This window comes from Balaenoptera borealis (genome assembly GCF_965194805.1).
Source record: "Balaenoptera borealis genome assembly, chromosome: 6".
In the NCBI taxonomy this organism is placed as follows: domain Eukaryota; kingdom Metazoa; phylum Chordata; class Mammalia; order Artiodactyla; family Balaenopteridae; genus Balaenoptera; species Balaenoptera borealis.
Genome location: NC_138863.1, coordinates 71,982,149 through 71,998,189, shown reverse-complemented (window position 1 = coordinate 71,998,189; position 16,041 = coordinate 71,982,149). Strand labels below are relative to the sequence as shown.

General features: G+C 38.1%; 1 protein-coding gene across 2 annotated transcripts in view; it reads right to left on the bottom strand.

Moving 5' to 3' along the window:
* Positions 1-16,041, bottom strand: part of LOC309630244 (CD302 antigen) — a 131,086-nt gene that overhangs the window by 101,967 nt on the left and 13,078 nt on the right. For both annotated transcript variants that reach the window (XM_082395227.1, XM_082395224.1), the window contains exons 4-11: positions 14,488-14,652; positions 8,228-8,338; positions 6,964-7,104; positions 4,530-4,724; positions 3,434-3,591; positions 1,186-1,296; positions 545-633; positions 252-421 (exon numbers count right to left, since the gene is read on the bottom strand). In XM_082395227.1, coding sequence (XP_082251353.1) covers positions 252-421; positions 545-633; positions 1,186-1,296; positions 3,434-3,591; positions 4,530-4,724; positions 6,964-7,104; positions 8,228-8,338; positions 14,488-14,652 — 1,140 coding nt within the window. The remainder of the gene's footprint in view (positions 1-251; positions 422-544; positions 634-1,185; positions 1,297-3,433; positions 3,592-4,529; positions 4,725-6,963; positions 7,105-8,227; positions 8,339-14,487; positions 14,653-16,041) is intronic.

Genomic DNA, 16,041 nt, shown 5'->3' with positions numbered 1-16,041 from the left:
CGCTTCTAGCTCTGTGCCATTAGACGGTGGTTTCTGAGAACTGAGTTTTCTAGCTTTTATTGGGTAATTGCCGAGGATTTCATAGGGAAGACATAGTCGCTGCTTCTATTTATGGTTCCACAGATAGACTCTAGTCCTGAAGATCATCATCCTCTTCATATTTCAAAGGTAAGTGAAGAACACATTTGGGAGGAATGCTGCCTCTCACAGGTCACTGTATTCTACTGCTTTCAAGGCTATAAGGCACTCACCTGGCTCAAGAAAATTCCAGTTGGAAAAGGTTACAGCTCGCTTTATTCCACCAGCGCTTCCCCAACTATACTCTCCACTTGCATCTGTATCTCTCAGGCCAGTCCAGAAGTATTTTTCTGGAGACTTAGTATACTTTTTAATCATATCATTCAGGTATTCTTGCTCAAATCTACAAAATGAGAGTCAAATTAGTAGGTGTTTTTTACAGTGACTGAAATACTATATAAATTGAAGACGCACTTTTTTTTAGGAAGATTATTTAGCAAAGGAACCCAGAGTTAAAAGTTCACACCTGCTAGTAACAGTCAGATTGCAGTTGGTTCCAAAGGGAACCTCATCCTTGTAAATCTTGTAACAGGCTTCTCCATGTCTCTTCCAGCCCTAAATCAGAGGAAAAATATCACACTGTCTTCTGCACTTGATAAGAAGCAAGTTTCTGTTACATAAGTAACATCTTACAACTAAGGGAAATTAAGGACATGGGCAGGGAATTTAAACACATGATGAGAGTGGGATACAATTTCATAGAAAACCTCCATAAGCCTGTGAGCCTGCGTCAGACAGAAGGAATGTCTTAACTTTCTTTACCCCTAATGCCTAGCTCATCATAAGAGTATAACAGTTGTTAGTTCAATAATTTTTGAATAAGAATAATGCAAGTAAGAGAAGTAAAAAATCAGCATTGAGGATATAATCATATACATTTTTATAGAAATTCATGAATAGATAATTATTTTTCCTATTAACTCTTTTCTTCTGTAAGAGTGCCGATATCTATGATTCACCACCTTCTGGCTTGCTCTAATGTATAAATGAACAGAACCTAGTAATTTCTTCTATTTTCCAAGTCTAAGGTATGTAAGTCTCAACTACCATATCTAACCAAGAAGGTATAATATCGCTTAGAAAAATTTCCACAGGGGTTTTACATACCTCACCTGGAGGACACATCTTATCAGATCTTGTATCATTCAATTTTTCTCCCTTTTTCTTACATACATATTTAAGTTTCTCTTCACATGATTGGACCTTCCACTGACCTAGCTTTTAAAAAACAGAAAATAATTTTTCCCACAAGAGAAATTATTTGCCACATATTTACAATTGAACTCTTATCTTAAATCAAGATAGTTTCTTCCTACAACTATCAGGGAGGGAGAGGGGGAGGAGGGGAAGGAGGAAAGGGAGGGGGAGAAAATGAATATAAATGAATGATTAAATCTGAGAACATACTCCTAGAAAATGCTACCCAACAAACCTGGAAGCCTGTTACTTCAGCATCACCTCAAGGTCACAGTGGGGATGAGTTTCATTTTCTTATAAGTGTGACAATAAAACCACCAAAGGACACTATACAGAAGTTGAAGAGAGAAGAACCCAGCCCACAGAGTTGCCAGAGTTGTAGTCTTCTTCCATATGACACAGCCAAAGTTTGTCCACAGCTTAAAAAACTTTGGGGCAACAGTAGCCAGGACATGGAAGCAACCTAAGTGTCCATCGACAGATGAAAGGATAAAGAAGATGTGGCACATATATACAATGGAATATTACTCAGCCAGTAAAAGAAATGAAATTGAGTTATTTGTAGTGAGGTGGATGGACCTAGAGACTGTCATACAGCGTGAAGTAAGTCAGAAAGAGAAAAACAAATACTGTATGCTAACACATATATACGGAACCTAAAAAAAAAAAATGGTTCTGAAGAACCTAGAAGCAGGACAGGAATAAAGATGCAGACGTAGAGAATGGACTTGAGGACACAGGGAGAGGGAGGGGTAAGCTGGGACGAAGTGAGAGAGTGGCATGGAGTTATATATACTACCAAATGTAAAATAGATAGCCAGTGGGAAGCAGCCGCATAGCACAGGGAGATCAGCTCGGTGCTTTGTGACCACCTAGAGGGGTGGGATAGGGAGGGTGGGAGGGAGACAGAAGAGGGAGGAGATATGGGGATATATGTATATGTATAGCTGATTCACTTTGTTATAAAGCAGAAACTAGCACACCATTGTAAAGCAATTATACTCCAATAAAGATGTTAAAAAACAACAACAACAAAAAAAACTTTGGGGCAGGTCACCTAATCTCCCTGTCTGAGTTTCCTCATATGTAAGATGATGATGGTGATTAGAATAGCGACTCTCTAAGAATTTTAGAATCAAAAGTTTCTGCCAACTCTACTTCAGTCTAGACGTCAAAGTTCTATCTTTCAAATATGCTACTTAACACTTATTTTGCTTAAGTCACTCTGCTTTCTTTGAATTAAATTTTAGTAAGTCAATTGTGATACGGGTCAGTTTTGAACGTTGGAAGCTGTCTAGATAAGCCATCAGTTCACTCTGGCCTATGGGACCTCATTTCTATCTTTGATACTCTTTTAAAGATATCCTGTGTATCCTTTTAAATAGAGTATTAAATGTGACACCTTTCTAAATTCAGCTTTACACCTTTCTAAAAACATCTTTACTATTGAAACACTTCTAAATAGTCCTACCATTTATTGCTTCCACTTAAGTCTCTCTAGAAGTCTGAGTGACACAATTGGCCTCCCAAACAATTAGGAGTCCACAGGAAAGTGCTACAAACAAAAATATAGAGACATATATGTCCTTTCGGCTCAATAGTTTATTTTGGACTCTTCTGAAAGTCCAAAGCATGCTTTATTGAGCATGCTTACTGAAGCATGCTTTATTGAGCATGCTTACTGAAGCATGCTCAATAAACATTTATGCATTCTATAGGAGTAAGATATTCTCGAACAAAGTCAGACCTAATTTTTTAACAAAACTAGTTTTTCAGTTCTCAAAGTTGAATTACTTTGATCTGAACATGAGAAGATGGGATTTTCCAGGTTAAATTGTGGCTACCTGCTAAATATCACACTGGTGGTACTGAGAAAAAGCAGAAGCAATCTGGCACAAGAATCTGAGCTCTAAAGGGATTCTCTTGATCTGTTTCACACCAGAGAAGATACTCTCAGACAGGAATCGGATTGCTTCTTTAGTAATTGCTTTATTTACCTTTTTTCAGCAGCTACTGGAAAGACAGTCTACAGTGCTATTACCTTTTATTTTCTTTCCCAGCTTAAACACAAATATCCCAACCAAAGTCATCTTACTATTATTATTAGATTTTCAGGTATAACAGTAAGGATATAAATAAACTTGAGGAGGTTTCCTACCTTTCCTAAATAGGAAACACAGTTGGGAGTGTTATTGTAGGGAACATATGGCTCATTCTCGTCCCAATAAGTCAGAGTAACTTCAGTACCATCTGACCACTGAAATAGAGTTGGTGTATTTATGTTCTTAAGGCCTGTCCATATTTCTTCTTTGGCATCTAAAAGAAAAATGTTTTATTTGTTTGGTTACTCAATTACATACTTCAATATGTACACTGCTACTGATTTTTACATTCTGATATGGGGTGTTACGAGCCTTGATGGTATTTTTTTTCTTTTAAAATTTTAATTCAGAAAATGGTATTCTTAATTAACCTGTAAAAGTATTGATAAGTTAGGCAGGCCCAATGATGAGGGCTTTTCAGGTCACTTATGCAGGTAGGGTACACAGGTGGAACAGCTGTACTATGACCTGTAGGCTGGATGTTCCTGATACCTGGTTTAGATAAACCTTGCTTTATGAGAAATAATGAAACTCTACAAATACAGTTATAGATATTCCAGTTAGAATAAGGATATTGTCCATCACCGCCATGGAATGACTATACTGCCTTCCCAGGTAAAACAACTGGCACCATGCTGGCACAGAACAGGTATCTAGTACTTGCTATTACTATGGGTGAATCCTAGGAGGAGGTCTTAATACTGGCTCTCTGGTGTTTTGTTCTTCATTTTTCAGCTTTCAAATAATTATAAAAGTGAAATAAACATCACTTAAGTGTTGGGAGTAATTTAAATAGCATTTAGCTTCTGAGAAGAAGGAAATTATTCAATCAATGGTGGTACTGTCAGGTCGGTAGCTGCTAGCTACATGCGGCTATTTAAAACTGTAAATCAATTAAAATGAAATGAAAGTAAAAATTCAGTTCTCCAGTCGCCCTAGCTACATTTCAAGGGCTCAAAAGCCACAGGTGGCTGTTGGCTACTGAATTGGACAGCACAGATTATAGAATGGTTCCATCACTGCAGAAAATTCTATTAGACAATGCTGAGGTATAGGATCAAACTATAAGCTTTTCATTCTTGCTAAGAATCTGAAAACAGGGATACATTAAAATGTTTTAAACCTCTCAAAGAGGATACCTTAAAAACTTACCCCCATTATGGAGTTTTGTGACAACCAGCTCCACATCTGCTAAAGAATGAATGCTGATGAGGTCACTGCTGAAGGTTTTGCATTTCATATGTGCCTTATCCCAGGAATCACTTTCATTTACCAGCAGATAGCAAAATCCATTATTTGGCAGCCAGTCTGCTGAATCACAGCGGGTATCTGAGTATGTCCAAACACCTGGAGGAAAAGAAGCTATTTATATTCCAGTAAAGACACATCTATTTTGAATCAATATTTAAATTCTTGAATATTGAATTGCAAATTCTTCTTTCTTGAATCATAAGGCTTCTGGAAAACTGGAGAATGTGATGTCAGATGGTACAGTGACATGAATTTTTGTGGTGCCTAATGTATACATAACATAAGAGTGACTGCAGGGATTCAGATAATAATGTGACTTTAAAGTGATACAAATGTGCTACATGGCTGGCCACAGACTATTTAAAGAGGGATTGCCCTTAGTCCTAGCAGACAGAAGAAAAGTGTGGGGTAAGCCAGGTGTTGACAAATCTCTTCCTGGGTATGGGATTTGTGAGGTTCCCCTCCAGTCTCTGACTTTGAGAGATTATGAAGTTGAGCCTCCTTTTCATGTATGGTCAGCTTAGCAAGGGAATGTGCATTAATGCTCACTGTTGAACAGAGAACAGGCAGAGATTTAAGGAACATAATAAGACATTTATTCACTTCACACCCAAGAAATGGCATCACTGGAGGGAAAGGGCAAAGGGCATCTCTGGACCTCTTCTTTCCTCCCCTCTGCTAGTCCTACGGTCCATGGAATGAGGGACTCTTTGTTTTGACTATAATAAAACTCACTCAAGTGATGGTGAGTTTTGGAGAGAAAAAGAGCAAGGTATAAACCATACAAAATACTTCTACCTACCCCTCTTAACAGAACTAGAAAACAGTTTCGCTTTTCAGGCTTCATGGATTCGGACCATTTGGAATGTTTGTTATAAGAAAACACAGCATCTTAAAAATGTGGACAGTTTGATTTTTACTAAACGATAAAATTCAGGTTCAGCTTCTCACACTTGTAAAATCACTCAATTAGCTTTAAGGTTCTGAAATAGCACTTATTATTATGATTATACTTTATAATTATAATAAAAGAACAGAGGGAAAAACACCCATAATTGAACTTGAAATAATTATGTTCATATTCTAGTCTTTGTCTCTATGAATACATATTTTTACAAGATTAAAATGATAGGTAGGCATATGATTGTTCTGCTTTTTGTATTTTCCTGCTGGCACCGTTATTTTATTAAATGCATACTGTTCAATCATGTGGAAGCATCTTGATTTACTTAATAATTGCTACTACAGGGTATTTATTTGATCTATCATTAGTCATCCTGGTTTATTTTCATTTGTGCTGTCTTTTCTGCTATGCCTTTTATTGTATGGACTAAATTTGGTTTGAATCAACTTGGAAGATAAATGTTCATTTTCCCCTATTATTTTTTAAACTTAAAAAATAGCTTTATGCTCCTATTTGGATGATAAGAAATTTTATGCTTTATTCTCTTCCCCCAACATTCCTTAAAGCAAGACATTTTAAAATCTCCCTTTCTCCTCCCAGTTTTAAGTATTAGTTTTTCTCATTCAGTGAGGATTTAATCAAATACCAGGTATACGGTGGGCGCTGTGAAAGACAGCAGGGCATTTCTCGTCTCCATTCTTTCAAAGACTTTTCTTTCAAACTTTTAAACTTTTCTGCACCTCAGAAGTTTCAGCTGTCCTGTGTCTCTCTTACCCCCAAACTCCCTGGAAAAAACCCCCTTCTGTGTACATATTTTGTCCATCTGCACCCCTCCTTTCTACCTGATTTATCAACACAAAGAACCAGTCTGGCAAAGAAGGAGAGAGAGGTGGGCAAAGAAGGGGTGGGCATTGTGGGGAAGGGGGTGGGAACATTCCCGTGTCCATCATTTTTTACTTCCCACAGAGGCAGGTAATATGTAAGACCTGGCCTTAAAGCAGTGGCCCTCAAACTTGAGTGTGTATCACAATCACCTGGAAGGCTTTTTAAAACACAGATTGCTGAGCTAGGGCTCAGAGTTCCTGATTCAGTAAATCTGGGTTAGGTCCTGAAATTTGCATTTCTTACAGGTACAGGTGAAGCTGATGCTCTTGGCCTGGGGAACCACTGCTCTAGAGAAAGAAGAGCCACCTGTGAACAGAAATATATTTCCTGTCTAGAATATCTCTGCCTTCTCATGGGCATATACCAAACCAAAGCTTTACTCATGTGTAGTTGATAATATCTAACCACAGGTTCAAAACCAAATACTCCCCTGCATTGGCAGTATCAGGTGAAGGAAAGGGGAAAACAGGCATCTGAAATGGATTTACTTGACTTCACAAAACTGTAATTGTGGGACCTCTTTGTCGGAGGAAGTGAGAAAGGTACCTGTCAACTCCACTGTGTTATTTAACAGTTTCTTGCAGACGTAGGGCAGTTGAGCCTCACAGGAAAAACTCTGCCACAGACCCGAGTCGGCATCCATTCTTGCACAGCTTGATCTGTCAATTATAGGTGCCCTCGGCACATCTTAAACAGTAGGATTTTCAAAGAGTTAAAAGAAGAAGGTTGGGGGCAAGAGTGGTGGCTAGAAAAAATAACTTGTATTCCTAATTTTCTGCTTTTATGGGGACTCATAAAATAGTTAAAACTTTCAACTAAATTGAAATGTATAAGCTGCAATGGACAATCATGTGCTTACCTATGTCTTTTTAAATACAGGATATGGTGGGGGCGGGGGGGCAGGAATACTCTGATCTGTTGTAGTTGATTTAAAAAACAAAACCAACAACCAAACTTCTGCCCCTAACCAACTTGCATGTCGTATCTTGTGGTCAGTAGCACTTAATTTGCTACCCTACACAATAAAAATACTGATTTATGGTTCTGCCATGCCTTTAAGGCTTTAAGATTAAATTCTCTTTAAAGATTTTATTTACTGAGATAATGGAAAATTTATTTACTACTTATAAAATTCCATTAACTAAAATGCCCCATGTATTGGTATTTTATTGTGCTTAACTTGTTTTTCTTATATGTATGCAGAATACTTTGGTACTGAAGTTAGTCATTCTACATTTGTCAGAAGCCTATGGTTTTATTTTTTAAAAAGGTATCTAAACCTTCTTTCCAGGGGGAAAAAAGGTATATTGGCTAGTTAGTGAGTTAGGGTTTGTTTGTTTTATTTAGTATAAAATTTTCTTTAAGGTCTTTTTTTGTGCATTAAAATATAACCATTATGTTGTCAGTACTTGGGTGCTGCAGCGGAAGACACCAAGAGTTTGAGAATGAGGAACTATTTCCACATCAGAGTTAAGCTGCAGATGAAACACAACATGGGTCAGTCATGGACACGTCAAGTCCTCTCAGGGACACAGAATGGTTCCTGGGCCACGTAGTGGGGCTCATTCTGCTCCTATCTAAAAATGCAGGGTCACTCTAAAGATTAGGGACAAATGCTCAGTTGCCCATGCTGGGGGTCAACTTGCCTATAATGGTATCACAAGGGTGTAGGAAAAAATATTCTTCTGAGAGGTAACCATAATAAGAGTTGTCAAAGTTTGAAATTTGTACAAGCTCTCAGGGGATGGGAAGCTCTTATTTTTTTGAAGCTTGTGCTCTGTGCATAGTAAGTGGAAGAGGGAGCGATTACCTGGGTCCCAGTTGAGAAAGTTTAATGGCTTGTGGTCTGACCATTCCCAGCCTCTAGCAGAGTACAGCTGATTTAAACCAATCCAGAAAATTCTCGGAATGCCTTCTTTTTCTGTAAGAATTACACATTTTTAAAAAGTGACAAAATTACCTGTTATTATCTAAGTCAGACTTAGGTTTATACTAATAGCAAAAATATCTGAAGGCCTTGATTATGAGGCAGGAACCCTGTAGGAGGCTGTCTATCCAACAAAGGCAGATGATGCTGAGAGGCAACAAAAACTCAGTCTATTGAGAAACCCAAAGGCTGCTAAGTTAATTCAATGCTGCTTTCCCATTAGCTTGTCCAATTCCCTTTCTTCTAGTAAGAACAGAATTTTCTCAGAGTAGCTGTTTCATTGTTTTTAACCCTCTTGTGCTGATATAGAAAAAGTAGTTTCCATTACATATCTAAATTTTGAAGGTCTGATTATATTCCAGACTGACAGTTTAAATTTGTTAAGCACATATCATTTGCCAGGTACTAAGGACATAAAAACCAAAACGATAAAGTCCTGCCCTCATGACGATTTCAATCTAGTAGGACACAGATATGGATCCCCAAATGGTGAAGTGTAACCAGTACTGTTTCAGAAATAAGTACTGAGCTAGGCAAGGGATATACAACTCTAGAGTCCAGAGGAGACATTAAGGCTGGAGATACAGAATGGGACACACACACACACAAACATTTGTGTTACAATTGAGATGCATCATTCAAATTTATTATTTGACAACTAGATGACATTAGCATAAAAGAAAAAGAGAAGCAGAAATAATTTAAATAGAGAAGCTAAGTGCTGATATGCCACTCCATGTGCACATGCTCACAAGCAATGGATGCAATCATGCTTGTTGTATGGGTCCATGTGTATTAAAAAAAGAATGTGCGAACAATTGTAAGGATTTTCACACCACTGTCAAGGAAGTCGACACCATTATTCAAGAACCTGGTAAGACTTTATCGACATCACAAAGAATTTGAAGATATTAAGGGCCAGGTAGAAGAGATAAAGCAACTAATGAAATGGTCTACAGAAGACAAGGATGATGTTGACAAACAGGAAGAGCTAACAGGTTGGAATCTCTATAAATTTGTTGAAATATTCCCAGCAATAAAACACACGATAACAGTTTCTCAATTCCTCCCAAAGAATTCTGTATGATGTATTATAGTATTATATATATAATTCATATATCTCTCTATATAAATATAAAATACAATTCTATATTACATAATTTATATATATATTATATTATATAAATAATTCTTAAAGTATGGATTTTGTTCCATCATATATATCAGATATATCTGTGTGTGAATTGCATGCAGAAAACCATATCCATACATTAAGGGCTCTTGGAGGGTATTTTGACTATATGTAATTTTTGCCTTACTTTCACACTTTAGAACCCAAATGCCTAAAACAAGTAACTTCGCTGGAACTGACACCTGGGAGTGGAGGAGAATCCCTGGGTAAAGCAGAAATAGCACCAGCAAAGGCAAAAGCGGCCAAGAGCAGTAACCCGGACACCAACATCCAAGGGATGCACAGGAGTCTGGGAAGAGGGTGGGAGGACAGAGGCCCAATTATCACTCCAGTGAGGAATAAATGTGAGGTTAAAAGTGAATTGTAAGGATACACTGTGCTTTCCAGGAGCTTCACTGTGAAAGATAGAGGCAGGGCTTCAGGGTCTAGGGAAAAAATTTTTAATGGTAGAAGTTTAAACAAGTTTATAGCCTACTGGGGAAGAGTTAATAGAGTGAGTGTCGATAAAAGTATAAGAGATAGAAGAAACAGTTGATGTGGATACAAAGAGCTTGGGGGAAGTAGTTAACCTTGAACGAGCTGGAGAAATAACAGTATAGATAGAGATAAATTTGTAAGTGTGAGGGTGACAAACTAAGGGTTCACCTCACTTTTCTCAAGGAGATAGATGATAAGGATACTCTCTCTACTAAGGAAGGAGAAGGTGGATGTTCGGGTAGATGGCTTGAGGAGAATGCTGAAGGGAACTCTGGATTTATCCTTTTCTTTCACCTTGTTAGCAGAAGCAAAGGCTGCCAGCACTGGTATAGCAAGACCTTGAGAAATTACTCTAATGTAAATCTTTCTTCATCAGTAAATGTGATTGATTTTCCAGCATTCCTAAAGAAGTCCTGGGAACTATGACATATTTATGGTACTCCAGACTCAACCATACCCTGACATTCAGAATTCCTTTCATTCATTCATCTCTAACCAGGGATACTATAGAGGACCAATCCTTTCCATCTATCCCAAGTTCAATGTCCTCTTTTCCATGAAGACTTTCCAGATATCCCCCAGCAGGAAGTCTGAATAATCCTACTGCTTCCTATGAATAATCCTATTGTTCACCTGCACACGACAAGTACACATTTACAATGGAACAAAATGATGTTTGGAGGGTGTCAGGCTCTTGTTTACTTCATCACAGTGTTCCATTTGTGATCTGTATTGATGATGACTTATTCTTCACTAGAATCATAAGATTTTAAAATTGTGACTGTGTTGGTAAATACAAATGCTCTTTATGTGTCTTGTGCCAGATGGGTGTGATAAATTTTAAAGGCCCTGGTTGGGCAAATGCAAAGGGCAGGGATTTCTTATATGGCCTGGACAATTTGGAGCTGGATTTTTTCCTTCATAGAGTCCAGGCAAGGAATGCTATGATGCATTCCTCCAAATGCATCATTAGATTGTTTGGCAGGGTGTTGACCAATTTGAGACTCTATCAATGCCCATTTTTGCCATCAAGAATCAGATGATTGCTAGCATAAGTTCCTATATCTAATCAAATGGGCGAGTCCAATGAGCTAGATATTCTTGACTGTCCCCAACACTCCTATTCAGACATGACCCTATATTTCTATTCCTCTTCCCACAATGAGAAACTGCAGGGCCTGATAATGGTCATGTATCTGGGATGAACATCAGAAAGGCCACAGCCAGCAGGGGCTCTGACCTAGGAGTGTTCTAGCCTTGGGTCACTATCAAGGTAGTTCAAAGTGAGCAGCCCCTCAGGCCAGAGATAAATTAGAAAGAACTGAAATGTGTTGTTCCTGCTCTGGGGACTCTCAGTCCTCCTTTGAGCTCTGGGGTTGAATCTGTGGTTACAGGTCCCTGGAAGGCCAGAGCCATAGGAAATTTGACTCTCAAACAAAATCCAGTGAGGCTGAGGAAACCAAATCCCCCACCATAGGTCCCTGTATTAGTAAAACAAAATCAAAACCAACTAATTAGGTGCAGGGCAGGCACAAAAGAGGAAGAAAGTTCTTTTAGACTGCATGGGATTTATCTTCAAGAGAGCTGATTCTGCTTTATTTCTGTCAGCAAATTCCCTAGTCCCACCTAACTACTAGCTACGAAACCCTGAGGTCCTTTGGGAATAACATTCTCCACTATCCTCTGCGTATGTACAACTCTTATTTCCCTGACTAGATCAAGCACTTTGATCACAAAATCTCTGATTCACTTCTGTGGGCCTCACTGTTCCTAGCGCACTGTTTAACATGGTAGTTTTCAGGGAAGGGACACAATATTAATAGGGACTTCAAGAAATGTTCCAGATGTTAAAGTACAGCTTTCTTAGGTCTTAGGAAACCAGCAATCATAATTAGGCATATTGATATCCCTAAAGAGCACTCACAGTGAAAGAGAAGCTTGGATCATTAGAAAGGGCTGTACCTCTAAAATTAGTGATATGCAAAAAATGAGGGGAGTGTCTGGCCAGGGATAGGGGACAACTGGGTCCTTTAACACATTATCTCACTTTCATGTGTTATTAAAGAAAACTGATGCATAAAGGAACCCTGCAACATTTATTCCTCCAAATGCATCATTAGATTGTTTGGTATGGTGTTGACAGTCACACTTTGACACCTTTTTCCTTCATTGAAGCTATCAGTTTTCAAATGTCAGTATTTTGGGAGACTTAAATTTATTGCCCCTTTCTACTCTCAACAATATTTTTTGTAAGGTTTCAGCGGGGTCTGGAATAGAATTCCATTGCCAAACACTAGCCCATTATGCTTCTGTGACAGATTTCTATTCAAGAGGTCTGATTATTTAAGTCCTGAACAACACAGGAAAAGGTTAAAACTATAAGAAAGAGGTCTGAATAAAGCTTAAGCCAGAAAGCATGACAAAAGACCAGCGGACTTTTTTTTGAGGTTACACTGGTTTATAACATTACAGAAGTTTCATGTGCGCAACATTATATTTCAACTTCTGTATACACTACAGCGTGCTCACCACCAAATTTTAGTTTCCATCCATCACTATACAGTTGACTCCTTTTACCCATTCCACCCACTTCTCTCCCTGCTTCCCCTCTGATAACCATTGCTCTGTTCTCAGTATCTATGTGTTTGTTTTTGTTTGGTTTGGGTTGTTCATTTATTTATTTAAATATTTCACATGAGTGGAACCGTACGGTATTTGTCTTTATCCGTCTGACTAATTTCACTTAACACAATACTCTCAAGTTCTCCCCATGACGTTTTTCACAGGAATAGAACAAAATTTTATATAAACAAGATTTACCTGGAGCCACAAAAGACCCCAAATAACCAAAGCAATCCTGAGAAAGAAGAACAAAGCTGGAGGTAGCCACTCTCTGATTTCAAATTTTACCACAAAGCTATAGTAATTAAAACAGTATAGTATTGGTTGGAAAAACAGACATACAGATCAAAAGAACAGAATTGAGAGCCCAGAAATAAAGCCAGGAATATATGGACAACTGATTTATAACAAAGGGGCAAAGAACATACAATGGAGGAAGGATAGTCTCTTCAATAAATGGTATTGGGAAAACTGGACAGCCATGTACAAAAGAATGAAACTAGACCACTATCTTGTACCATACAAAAAAATCAACTCAAAATGGATTGAAGACTTGAATGTAAGACCTAAAACCATAAAACTCCTAAAAGAAAACATAGGCAGTATGTTCTTTGACACCAGTGTTAGCAATGTTTCTGGATATGTTTCCTTAGGCAAGAGAAACAAAAGCAAAAGTAAATAAACTGGCCTGTATAAAACTGAAAGCTTCTGCACAGCAAAGGAAACCATCAACAAAACAAAAAGACAACCTACCAAATGGGAGAAAATATTTGCATGTCATTTATCCTATAAGCGGTTAATATTAAAAATATACAAAGAACTCATACATTTCAACAACAAAAAACAAACAACCCAATTGAAAAATGGGCGGACGATCTGAATTGACATTTTTCCAAAGACGACATACAGATGGCCAACAGACATATGAAAAGATGTTCGACATCGCTAGTTATTAGGGAAATGCAAATCAAAACCACGATGAGACTTCACCTCCTGCCTGTTAGAATGGCTGTTGTCAAAAGGGCAAGAAATAAAAATGCTGGAGAGGATGTGGAGAAATGGGAACCGTCTTACACTGTTGGTGGGAATATAAAAGTCCAGTAGACTTTTAATGATGAAAACAAAGAAAGAAAGATATGTAAGAGGAGTAAGTACTATAGTAAAAAAGCAAGGGCTCTGGAGTTATACATGTTGATATTCAAATCCCAATTCTGGTACTTCATAGCTCTGGGATGTTGGGTATATTATTTCTGAACATCAATTCCTAAGCTGTAAGTGGGTATAAAAATACTTGTCTTATGGTGTTGTAATGATGATTAAATTATAGTTGACCCCTGAACAATATGGGTTTGAACTATGCAGGTCCACTTATATGCCAATTTTTTTCACTAAATACATACTACAGAACTATACAATCTATGGTTGGTTGACTCTATGGATGTGGAATGGCACTCATTTATTCAAGTGTGAAGATTTTTTACTGAGGTGATCTACTCTGACTCAGCCATCTTCTCCACCTTCCTCAAGTTCTCTACCGTTCAATGTTCAAAGAGTGTAATGCTTACCTTTTTTCAAATCCTTTCACCTAGGCTTCAGGTAGCAGTTTAATCTTGCTACCTCACCTCGTTTTGTGAATATTAACCTCTCTTGGTCTCTATCATGAGATGCATTTTCAATGGACAGAATAGGATTATATTCAGTATTTTTTACTTGTGGGCTTTGGTGTTGAAGTTTAAATCCCAAGAAAAGATAAATATATGCAGAAAACAACATACCTAGATATGAAAACAGAAGGCAGACAGCACCTTTACAATCGCAGCAATTTGCTCTACCACACGCAACTTAAACCTACCTTTAAGATAAGTTAACTCAGCAGCACTGTTGATGCTCAGTAAGTCAGCTCCTTGATTCTGACATGAAACATAAGCTTTTTTCCAAGAAAGAGTTGCCTGAGTATTAAACTGGTAGCAACTTCCCATCTCCTCTTTCTTTTCCCAATTATCTTCACAGCCATTTTCTATTGATAAAAAGATACGTTAGTGATCATAAAGTAAGGGCACAATGTTGTCTGTTACTTAGAATGCCTACAAATACTGCCATTCAATTTGCATACTCTTAGGATATGCTAAAATGGAGGCTGTCATTGTTCTACTAGACAACATTTTGATTCTTTGGTTACACAAAAAAAAACTGAAGTCATAGGACAGGAAATGACTTAGGCTGGCTAAAGCTTCCACTCTCCTATCTTCTACCCTCCCTTTATCCCCATCAATTACAATGCCATGTTTTAGCCCATGCCTACCCTCTGCCTAAAAGTAGGAGTCTTCAACCGTGCTCAACCCCTGAGCTCACTTAAAGATGGTGGCAGACTGCAGAGGGGTTTGCCCATGGCCTGCAGTGAAACCACTGGATGTGCATGTGTGTGTGTTTAGACATGCTGCTTAAGTGCCCAAGATTTAAAGCCTAGTGATACCTTATTTGGGAAACTCAGTCCATTTTCTCCTTAATATTTTAATAGATGATTTAATATATGACAAATATTATATAACTAACATTATATATGCATTGTATATCTATATGTACATATATGTGTGCATATATGTGTTTATAAACATACATATACACATGTGAACATCATTTTCTTTAAAAAATATCTAAAAAGCATGTATAATTTCAGATGAAGAACCTTCAAGCTCTTTCTGGGACAAGATTTGTAGGTCTTGATACAACTAGTTCAAAAATATACTCACAGCCTCCTATGTGCTCCCGACAAGAGGAAAAAACCAACATAACTTATGTCAAGTGTATCCCAGGTATCACTTGGGGTTTTTCCAAAGGGTCTCCCATAACCAGTCAAACTTATGGACTCTCAAGCTGGAAGGCCCCTTAGAGATCATTTTGTGTAATGTCTTCATTTTACAGATAGGAACAAAGATATAGGGGTGTTTGTGGCAGAGCTATAACCAGAGTACTGTTGTCTAAGTCTGGTGTTGTTGATCTTCTGAATGGCATACACTGCTTCTTCAGCCACTTCTGAAGGTCCTAAATAACAACAGAGGTTGTTGTGATACTTGGTAAAAACAAAATAGGTGGATTTGCAAGTGCACTGCCTAAAGGTTCTTTATTACCACTAAGGCCAACACTTGTAAATCTGGAAACTTTCAGCAGGATGGCAGTGTGTTTGCTATAAAATACAGTCTCCATGGTTTGGCAGTCCTCAGGTTTGAGAAACTCACTATCTTGCTTCTTCTGTAGAAAGGGAGGCACATGAATGCACTGACAATCCCCCCTTCCATCCAAAGTAGGCTAAAGGCACCAAGACACATGTCAGTCAAGGCAGCAAGGTAGAATGGGATAAATACACAGGGGAATAAGGGTCAGGAATCCTGGGATCTCCACCCGGCTC